The sequence below is a fragment of the Ovis canadensis genome, chromosome 3, assembly GCF_042477335.2.
Source record: "Ovis canadensis isolate MfBH-ARS-UI-01 breed Bighorn chromosome 3, ARS-UI_OviCan_v2, whole genome shotgun sequence".
NCBI classification, from domain to species: Eukaryota; Metazoa; Chordata; class Mammalia; order Artiodactyla; family Bovidae; genus Ovis; species Ovis canadensis.
In genome coordinates, this window is record NC_091247.1 from 139203869 (window position 1) to 139214397 (window position 10529).

Sequence of the window (10529 nt, forward strand, 5' to 3'; positions counted from 1 at the left end):
AACAGAATCTGGGTCTGGGTTGGGCAGTCACCAAAAACACTTTCCCTTTTGTTGGGTAGGAAGCACTGTGCAGACCTCAGTGGCCGGAGACAGCTTTACAAGTTGTCCCCTCAGGCCACCTCGGTTCCATTTTCTGCTCCCTCATAACTTGGCCCTAGTCCTGAAAGTGAAGTGAAGTGAAAGTAGCTCAGGTATGTCCGACTCTTTATGACCCCATGGACTGTGTAGCCCACCAGGATCCTCTGTCCATGGAAATCTCCAGTCAAGAAGACTGGATTGGGTTGCCATTCCCTTCTCCAGGAGATCTTCCTGACCCAGGGATTAAACCTAGGTCTTCCGCATTGCAGGCGGATTCTTTACTGGCTGAGCCACCAGGGCTTCCCTCTATTGCTTCCAAACTGGAATCCCAGGCAGGGGCCACAGGAGTGGGCAGCTCTGGCCTATTCTCTTGCACCCTAAGCTGGGTTTCAGGCAGGGGGGAGGGGTTGGCTGGGGCTCTGGGCAATAGGGAGCTGACAAGAAAGATGCAAGCACTTTCCACCCTGGATCGTTCTGGGCTGCCCCAGCAAAGAGGAACTTCCCCTGGGTGAGATCTGGGCCTTCTTACAGCCTGAAAACCACACGGTCCTTGTAGGCCGCTTGTCTTCATCTTAAACAAAAGACAGTCCTGCAACCAGGGGACCAGGTGGCTTGGGCTGGGGGTGGGAGGGCTGAGATTTCAGGGGAAGGCTCTGGGCTGCAGTTCTGTGCTCAGGACTTCAGGTAAGGCCTCTCCCCTCTGAGTGTGCCCAGGTTCGCTGTGTGGACCACAGCGTGGGGGAGGAGAAGCAGGGAGCTGCCTGGTCGTCCCTCCCCTAGGCTGCCATACCTGTCTGACCAGCCCCTCCCTCTCTCCTTCCGCCTTCTCTGGGCCTGGTTTGGCACCGGGCCCATACCTCTCCTTTTGGTCTCAGGAAAGCGAAGTCTCTTAGCTCTGCTAGGTGTGGGTGTTTGTTGGGGAGGGGGGAGCTTGCATTCAAATCACTCCTTGGAAAACTAAGCATTGTTTAAAGGGGCTGAGAGAGGGCCTGGTACAAACAGGTACTGCCTGGTTCTGTGTGGCAGGAGGCCAGGCCTGGGGAGAGTGGGAAGAGAAAAGAGGGGAGGGAAGAAAGGGATGTCGTCATTGTGTCCCCTCTGAGAGACTCTGGGTTTGTCTTTCCAGAAGGGACTTCAAAGTTCGTTCCTGTGTGTGTGTGTGCGTGGCCTGGAATGTGTGATCTGAGGGGAGCTTATCTGCATGTCTGTCTTTGGGGACTTGTCCGACTCCCAGGGAGAGGGTTTCTGGGTCTCGCTGTCCCTCTGTAAGGGCCTCTGCGCCTGTGCTCTGGTGCCAGAGAAGGACGGAGAGTCATCCACTCACCTGCCCTGGGGACAGGCATGGCAGCAGTCACCTCGGTTGGGGCTTGGGGGCTATGGGCCGCCGGTCCCTCTCCTCCAGGGAATCTGTTGGTTTCTAGTGAACAGCCACCCACTCCTCTCCATTTCATGCCCTGCAGGATCTATCAGAGAATCCAGCCCCAGCCATTAGGTAATTGCTACTGGAATCTCCGCCTTGGGGACCCAAAACTTGTGCTTTCCACCCACAGCCTGCCTCATCCTGCCCCACCCAGGCCCTGGGTGCCTTATTCAGCTCCCATTCTCCAGCCTTCTGCAGGTGCATGCGGTGCCCCAACCTGCTCTCCTGACTCATTTTCTTAATGGGTTTGGGGAGACAGGTGCAGGGACTCTTTTCTTTCTCCTATGGCCAGCAGGGGACAGGGGGGTGGCTGGGGAAGAGAAAGAGAAGCTGCTGGTTGACTCACCATTGGGGCTCCCCACTCCACCCCCACCTCACAGTCCTGCCTCTTTCCTGTGATTCACCCACTGGGGGCTATGGGAATGACTCCTGCAAGCAGTGGTGAGCAATGAGATGATCCCCCGATGCAGCCACCTTCTCTCCTGACCTCCCCCAGCCTGCCCTTTAGCTCTTGTTCATCCTTCGCTGTGCCTTTCAGGCCCAAGAATCCTGCGATCTTGGGAGGAGAGAAAGACGCCACTGCGTTGTGTCCTGGAAAAGCACTGTGTTGGATCTCACTTTAACTTTCACATACAGCCCCATAGCTAAGACAGTGAATGTTCATTCATTCATTCATTCCATGAATATTTTCCCAGTGCCTCCTGGCACTGCACCAGGGGCTGAGGGCACAGCAGTAACTGAGGAAAGAGTAGGCAAATGGTTGACCTCAGGTTCAATGATTTGGGACCCGTGTCCAGCCTGGGCAGACCTTCGTAATCACATGAAGTGGAGGAACGAACACAGGGTGGTGTCTTTGGAGTATCGGCTGCTCAGAGGAGACTCAAATGCCAGGGGTCCCTTGCTGGCTGTGTTCCCCAGTGTGTGCATTTATTTCCCACAGGAGGGAAGGAGATAAGACCCAGGATTTGGGGCTGCAGTGGCTGGGCATCCCTGGGCAAGCTCTGTTACAGGCAGCTTGTAGAGGCTGGCAGAGTCCTTGTACTTTCACATTAACAGAATTGCCTTTTCCTGGGTTCCAGGGTGGTGCAGGCGTGGGCTCCGGGGTGGGAGCAGCTCTCTGCTGCCCCCACCTGAGTCCGGCCTGTAGGTGGCAGGTGTCAGGTTAGGCCCTGCCCCCTCAGGGCCTAGCCACTCAGCTACAAGGCCAATCCCCTCCTCCTGGGCTGGGCTCTGTTTTATAAAAGGCCATCGGGGAGCTGTACCCCACCGAGAATCAGCTTCTCGACTCCTCGACTCTTACTCAGCTTCGGCCTCCTCGCCTCCTCTCCAGCCTCCACCATGTCCATCAGGGTGACCCAGAAGTCCTACAAGGTGTCCACCTCTGCCCCCAGGTCCTTCAGCAGCCGCTCCTACACCAGCGGGCCCGGCTCCCGCATCAGCTCCTCGGCCTTTTCCCGAGTGGGCAGCGGCAGCAGCTTTCGGGGTGGCCTGGGCACCAGCATGAGTATGGCTGGAAGCTACGGCGGGGCCCCAGGTTTGGGGGGCATCACAGCTGTCACCGTGAACCAGAGCCTGCTGAGCCCCCTCAAGCTGGAGGTGGACCCCAACATCCAGGCCGTCCGAACCCAGGAGAAGGAGCAGATCAAGACCCTCAACAACAAATTTGCCTCCTTCATCGACAAGGTGAGGGCTCCCCTCTGTGTGGCTGGCAGTGCCTGGGGCTGGACCAGGATCCCAGCCCTTTCTCTTTGTCACCCCACCCTCCATGGGCACATCTCCAGCCCCTCACTAGTGTCCTGCTGGGCCCCACCCACTCTGGGAACATTCTGCCTTCCAACCAGTGACTTGGCCCCTCTGCGCACTTGGGTTTGGGCAGGGGAAGGGATAGGGAGGGATCTTGGAGGCTTCTGACTGTAAATCTTGGGGGCCCCTGACTCACTCGCCCATCTCACCCCAAGTCTATAAAGCTCTCAGCCTGGAAGTGTTCCAGGTGTTTAGCTGTCGGGTGGGAGGGGAGTTCCTCCCTCAGGGTCATCCTTCTCTTTATCCCGGCCCCAAGGGCCTTTCCAGTAGTGCTCCTGTGCTTAAAAAAAAATTTGTTTTTTTAAAAATAGGAATTTGATAGGATTCTAGGAGAAGGAAGCAGCAGTCCTGATTCAAGCAGGCAAATATTGATCCAGGCCTTTGGCGTCCCAGGGATCTGAGAGTGGGGGGCATCAAGATGAGTCATAACTTGGCCAGGGCCCCGGGAGCTGACCTTGTGGGCGGGGCCGGGCGGGGCAGAGACCCGCCCCCACGGAGGGGTGAGGGGCAGAGGCTTCGTGCTGGAGACCCGCTCCTAGTCTCCCGGGGAGCACTTAGCACCTGGGGTTTCGGGGGTGGGGGTGGGGGTGTGTGTCAGGGTGGAGTGGGGTGGGGGTGGGGGTGTGTGTCAGGGTGGAGTGGGGTAGGGGTGGGGTGGGGTGGGGTGGGGTGGGGTGGGACGCCAGGGACTGGCTTCAGGAAAGCCCATGCAGGATTCAAAGTCTGCGGGCGTGGGACACCCTACCCGCGTTTCACGTCCTTTTAAATCCCAGGATTTATGGTTTCAGATAAGGCGCCTATCCGCCAACGCCCCTCTTCCCCCGCCTCGGCCCTTGTCCCCTCACTCTTCGCTCCTCGGCTCCGCCCCAATAACCTGGCTCCACTTTCTCAGGGAAGGCGCCAGGCCAGGTTTTGCAGCCTGGGGTTGGGAGGGGGGAGTTGCTCCCTTAAGGCCCCAGGGCCCCCAGCGCTGGAGGACGAGTTCCTCTCTGCTGACTGGCTCCTGGGAGGCATTGTGGGAGCGGAAGGAGGGAAATCCTGGGGCAGATTGGCGTCTTTAAGAATTGGAGTCCCCTGGGAAACGGGACCTCCCCTGTTTTGGGGGAAGGCTTGGTGGTTCCTTGGTCTTAAGGACCCTTGACTTGACTTCTTGATTGCCTTTTGCTAGCTCTGGGGTCTTCCCAGTGAGTAGTTAAGCAGAGGCTGAAGGTCCCCAGTGCTCTCTACCCTTTCCTTTGGTGGACTAACTTGCTAAATCTGATTTCCTCATCTACAAAATAGGCTCTCTAATCTCCTAAATCCAAGAGGTTTTGCCTGTTCAGGCATATAATGTATGTAAGAGCTTAGCAGTGCTTGGCCTACATTAAGCACTCTAATAAGGGTAAATGTTATAATCACTTATTTTTTATAATTTTGGGACAGAATGAGCTGGGGAAGAAAGGGATTTACAGAGTTGGATTTGCTGGATCTGAACCAAACCCTTAAGACAAACTTCTTTTCCAAGTCCTCCTAATTTAAAAGAAGTTCCAACTTCGGGTCAATTAAAAAGAAAAAAAGCATTCTTCCTTTTGGGACCAGTTTATTATTCTTTCTTTAAAAAAATTTCTCTTCCAACATGGTTTAATTTCATCCTAAAATCTGGATTCCTCTAACCCAAGGAACCTAGGACCTTTGTGTTTTGGACAGGAAAACAGGATTGTGGATTCAGGGTGGAGTAGGGTGGGGTTGGAAGTTGGAGAACTCAAAGAGAGGGCTGTGGGGAGGAGGGTCTTCAGTTTGCAGACAGATTTACCTAGTTTCTTGCTCTTAGAGATGGGGTTCGGATAGGGCTTGCCTGAGATCTTCTAGGACATTGCAGGGTTGAGGAGACCTGGGCTCAGAGAGGGGAAGCAACTCAAGATCAGTAGCAGCATTAGGCTAAAACCTAGGTCTTCTGGCCAGTGCTTTCTAGATTGTAGGGCTGAAATTTCCCTGTAATCTATGAGTCTCTCAAAGCCACTCCAAATAATAATCATGATTGTTTGATATGAACCATCTATATTTCTTTCAATCATGAAAAGTGTTAATCAAAACTTGGCTACTTTTACTGATGTGTAATATACAATCTCAGTCAATAATACCTATTTTTTTCCTGAAAGTATAACCAACATAATTCCTAGATATCTACTTCCAACCATGTACCCCCTTGTCTCCCCGCAGCCCAACACTAATGCAGTTCTGGAGACCCAACTGCTTGGGGGGTAGATTAAGGGAAAACACAGTGCTTGCTTTGTGCCAGACTTTGCACCCTGGCCTGATGTGACTGCGGACTTTTCTGTCCCATCATACAGGTGCGGCACCTGGAGCAGCAGAACAAGGTTCTGGAGACCAAATGGAACCTCCTGCAGCAGCAGAAGACTGCCCGGAGCAACATAGACAACATGTTTGAGAGCTACATCAACAGCCTCCGTCGGCAGCTGGAAACTCTGGCCCAGGATAAGCTGAAGCTGGAAGTGGAGCTTGGCAACATGCAGGGGCTGGTGGAGGACTTCAAGACCAAGTGAGCCTCCGTCCTCCCCAGCTGAAATCATCTCCCCCTGCCTGGCCCCTTGGGACCAGAGGTTTCAGACCCCAAGGCCCTCTGCTTTTTGGGCAGTGCAGTCCTGTATAATTAGGGTGACCCCAGGACAGTCTAGGTGTATGTCCATTGTTAATAGCACTTCCCCTCCTCCTTCAATTGCAGAACTGTCTTGATTTGGACAACAAATTATCTTCTAGAGTTTACATAGTAAATCTAGGATGGGAGCAGAAGTAGCCAACAGGCCTCTGTTGTATATTAACAGCCCTGGCCCTTATTTCTTTCTTATCCCTGATTTCCGGCACATTCCAGAAAGTTCTGTCAAAGGTCTCCTGTCAGTCACTGTTGCTAAACCTCCTCATATGCCTAATCCAATATATCTTCATGGATTTGGGGAGACACTTCCTGCTCTAGGCTTCCTCACTGACTGGGGATGGCGTGGGGTAAGGCTGGGGAGACAGTAGTGGTTGGGGCAGAATGACCAGACCAACTATCTCATATCTTTTTACGTTTCCATTAACTGAATTTTCTAGATATTCTTGCCCCCCTCAAAAGACCCATGGCAACCTCACCTTTCCCTTTCATCCTCTCATTCTATGTCTCTTCCTTATCAGGTATGAGGATGAAATCCAAAAGCGCACAGACATGGAGAATGAATTTGTCATCATCAAGAAGGTGAGGGAGCACCCCTACCCCCACCAGACACAGAAGGCTGGTGCTTAGAGACTCAGGCTAGACTCAGGCTTTCTGTTCTTAAATGTTTCTAAGTCATGGGACAACATTTGGGTGCCTCCTAGGTACTGAACATGGAAGGACAGAGTTAGGTGCATGTGGACAGAACTATGGGTGTTGGGACATGGCTAAGAAAATGGAGCAGTGGAACTGGAGGTCCAGCTATAGGAGGCTTCCAGGACGAGGGGGAGAGGAGGCGGAGGAGGCGGAATGGGCAGGAAGTGGAGGTAAAAGGGGCTGGGAATGCAGCTGTGGTGGGGCAGAGACCGCACTGGATCACTGAGGTGGGAAGGTGATTAGCAGGTTCCAAGGATAGGCCACTGGGTGTCCCCGGCTTGGAATCAGGAGTGGGCACTCAGCTCTGGCTCCCCTTGCCCCACCCCGCAGGATGTGGATGAAGCTTACATGAACAAGGTAGAGCTGGAGTCCCGCCTGGAGGGGCTGACTGATGAGATCAACTTCTACAGGCAACTGTATGAAGAGGTACGTTCCTAGTTGCCGGAGACTGGAGGTCCCTGGCCCCGTCAGAGACTCCTTCCGGCCCCGCCAGTGCACCAGCAGACAAGGGCCCAACCCGGAATAATTGTGACTGCCAGTAGTAACCTGGCATGGATGTCCTTTATGTTCTGTCTCCCAAATGAGCGAGGGTTTATTACCCCATTTCACAGATGAGAAAACGGGCTCGGAGAACTGAGAGAGACTGTCCAAGGTCATCATACATACTGCAGAGTGGTGACCCGGCTACCTCAGACCTGCTCTATCCCTAGGGTTTAGATAGATCCTTTGGGCCGTGTGGGAGCCCTCTGGGGGTGCCATACTGGTAGCTGAGAGCGTGGAAGGGCTCTGCCCCTCTGGTCTCTCACCCAAAGCTGGATTTCCTTTTATTCTGGCCTCATTTCATCTTTGCTTCTCTCCAAGTTCTAGGTCTTCGACCCATCTTCCTTCTTTAGGAACTTTGCCTTCTCTCCAGCCCTAACTGTCTTGTCCCCTGTGGAAGGCCCTTCTCCAGAAGGGGACTCCTTGTGTGCAGGGCCAGGGCCTCACCACCTCCCCTTCCTGCCACAGGAGATCCGTGAGATGCAGTCTCAGATTTCTGACACGTCTGTGGTCCTGTCCATGGACAACAACCGCAACCTGGACCTAGACGGCATCATCGCTGAGGTCAAGGCCCAGTATGAGGAGATTGCCAACCGCAGCCGGGCGGAGGCCGAGACCATGTACCAAATCAAGGTAAAGGGCAGGGGCTCAACCTGGTGCTCCCCTTTTGGGTAGTTCTGGGTGCTAGTCCTTCCTTGAGGGAGAAGCGAGATTTCAAACTCTGCCTGCTGTGAGCAGGGCTGCCGAGTCATGCCGGGGACAGGGATGGGATGTTCCAGGCCCAGAGGTACGGAGCCGGGTGGGTGTGAGATGACCTGGGCTCTGGTGACTTGGCTGAGGGTACTCTTTCCTTGGAGGGACCAGGAGTCCCCTCTCAACCTCACTCCTCGTCTCATCTCTGCAGTATGAGGAGCTGCAGACACTGGCTGGGAAGCACGGGGATGACCTTCGTCGCACGAAGACGGAGATTTCTGAGATGAACCGGAACATCAGCCGTCTCCAGGCTGAGATCGAGGGTCTCAAAGGCCAGGTATGGGCTGGGCTGGGGGTGGGAGAGGGTCCTGGGACACCTCTGGGGTGGAGGAGATAGTACAGAAAGAAGTGAGGTGTCTGGGGGTTGGGGAAAGGATCCTGGGAGTTGGAGGGGTAGCTACAGTCCAGACTGTTCTGGGAGGCTGAGGGGTCAGAACAGGGGTCACGGGGCTGGGCAGGTAGGTTGGTGGTCCAGGATGGGTTCCCCAAGCTTGCTTTATCTGTCTTGTAAATCAGGGTGCTTATATATCAGATGCCTTAAGGGGGTTTAGAAAGCAGAGATCTAGTCCCGTTGGGAGTGGGGATAATACTGTACAGCATCCCAGGTGAGACGTGTGTGCAGGAGGGATCTGGAAGCTGCTCATATTCCCCCATTTCACTTCCTGAAGCTCACCCACCAGTAACATTTTCTTCCTTTTTTAAAAAATTATTTACTTGGCTGCTTTGAGTCTTAGTTATGGCACATGCACTCTGTTTCGTGGGCTCCAGAGCACACGGGCTCAGTAGCTGACATGTGGGATCTTAGTTCCCTGATCAGGGATTGATCCCCTGCATTGCAAGGCAGATTTTTAATCACTGGACTGTGAGGAAAGTCCCCTCTAATATTTTCTTGGAATAAGGCAGGTGGAGTTGGTTAGTCCAGGTTGTGGAGAGGGGCTCCCCAAAGGAGGGGAAAGGGAGAGTGGGTGCAGGTGGAGAAGGAGAGGAGGCAATCAGACTCCGCTTTACCTGCTTGCCTGTCCCCTCCCCCTACAGAGGGCTTCCCTGGAGGCTGCCATCGCTGACGCTGAGCAGCGTGGTGAGATGGCTGTCAAGGATGCTCAGGCCAAGCTGGCTGAGCTCGAGGCTGCTCTGAGGAATGCCAAGCAGGACATGGCGCGGCAGCTGCGCGAGTACCAGGAGCTCATGAATGTCAAGCTGGCCCTGGACGTGGAAATTGCCACCTACAGGAAGCTGCTGGAGGGCGAGGAGAGCCGGTAGGTGTGGGGGTTCCCTGACCACCCCCGGTGCACCATCCCTGGAGTGTGGGAGATAGGACCTGGGTCCTCAGGGCCAAGGGTTGGTCCTGACATTCCATGTGTCCTCTGGGTACAGGCTGGAGTCTGGGATGCAGAACATGAGTATCCACACCAAGACCACCAGTGGCTACGCAGGTGAGTGTCTGCGTCTTGGGGGCCAGGGCCGGAGGGCAGCCTCTACGGGTCCTTCTGGTGCAGCTGAGGAAGCTGGGGCCCAGCTACTGTCCTGTGCAAGGTCACACGCCTGCGTGCTTTTGTGCTCCGTCACTCAGTCGTGTCCGAGTCTTTGTGACCCTACGGACTGTAGCCCACCAGGCTGCTCTGTCCATGGGGTTCTCCAGGCAAGAATACTGGAGTGGGTTGCTATGCCCTCCAACAGGGGATTTTCCTGACCCAGGACTCGAACCCAAGTCTCTAACATCTCCCCAAGGTCACATAGCTAATAGCAAAGCCCTGTCCCACCCTGCTCCTGGTTTTCACCCAGTCATCTTGGAGAAGTAAACCAGGGCAGTTCCCCCTCCTTGGGGACCACTTCTGGGGTGTCAGGGAAACAGGGGGAACAGCACGTGATGTGAGCATAGCCTCCCATACTCACGTGGCTGTCTCTTCCTGACCAGGTGGACTGACTTCGGCCTACGGGACCCCTGGCTTCAACTACAGCCTGAGCCTGGCCTCTGGTGGGGGCCCTGGCTCCTTTAGCCGCACCAGTTCCAAGGCTGTGGTTGTGAAGAAGATTGAGACCCGCGATGGGAAGCTGGTGTCTGAGTCCTCTGATGTCCTGTCCAAGTGAAAGGCTCCTGCGGTCCCTCCCAGCTTTCCCCCGCTCACTGGCTCCTGCAGATGGGGCTGTGTGGGGGAGCATCTGCGTGGGAGACCTGGGGTTTCACCCCTGTCCTCCACCCACACCTGGGGGGAGTCGACTGCCTGGGGTTGCCCCTTTTGCCCATGACCCCACCTAAAAGCCAATGTAAGCGTCTTTTTCAGAATAAATCCAATTTGAGTTGTCTTTTTTTTCAGAATAAAGCTTCAGTTGGCTCTGCCAACCCGCTATGCTGTGTGCAGCCCTTGTTTGTGAGGTGGGAGAGAGGTTGTCAGGAGACCTCTCTCGGGGATCAGAAGCTGGGGTGGGGGGCCACGTGGAGGAGAGTCTGGCCTCCTCCACGCTGTTCCCAGAGAGACTATTTTTGCTGAAAAACTCATTGATGCCTTGGTCTCAAATGCCCCACTTGACTTTTATCTGTGCAGCAAACCCTGTTGGGGAGCAGAGCAGATTTTGGGTGGGAATATCAGG

At 54.6% G+C, this 10529-nt stretch overlaps 1 protein-coding gene across 1 annotated transcript; it reads left to right on the forward strand.

Moving 5' to 3' along the window:
• The first annotated feature begins 2669 nt into the window (after positions 1-2669).
• Positions 2670-10288, forward strand: KRT8 (keratin 8). The gene is made up of 9 exons (XM_069580742.1): positions 2670-3181; positions 5632-5840; positions 6473-6533; positions 6978-7073; positions 7656-7820; positions 8092-8217; positions 8976-9196; positions 9315-9373; positions 9856-10288. The coding sequence occupies exons 1-9, from the start codon at positions 2837-2839 to the stop codon at positions 10026-10028; spliced, it is 1455 nt and encodes a 484-aa protein (XP_069436843.1). The 5' UTR covers positions 2670-2836; the 3' UTR covers positions 10029-10288.
• Positions 10289-10529: the final 241 nt, after the last annotated feature.

What these genes read in the sequence shown, in the direction of transcription:
- KRT8 (XM_069580742.1), top strand. Translation starts at nt 2,837, where the DNA reads ATGTCCATCAGGGTGACCCAGAAGTCCTACAAGGTGTCCACCTCTGCC. An exon ending in TTGCCTCCTTCATCGACAAG is followed by an intron (nt 3,182 to 5,631) that starts GTGAGGGCTCCC and finishes CCCATCATACAG; the next exon opens with GTGCGGCACCTGGAGCAGCA. An exon ending in AATTTGTCATCATCAAGAAG is followed by an intron (nt 6,534 to 6,977) that starts GTGAGGGAGCAC and finishes CCCACCCCGCAG; the next exon opens with GATGTGGATGAAGCTTACAT.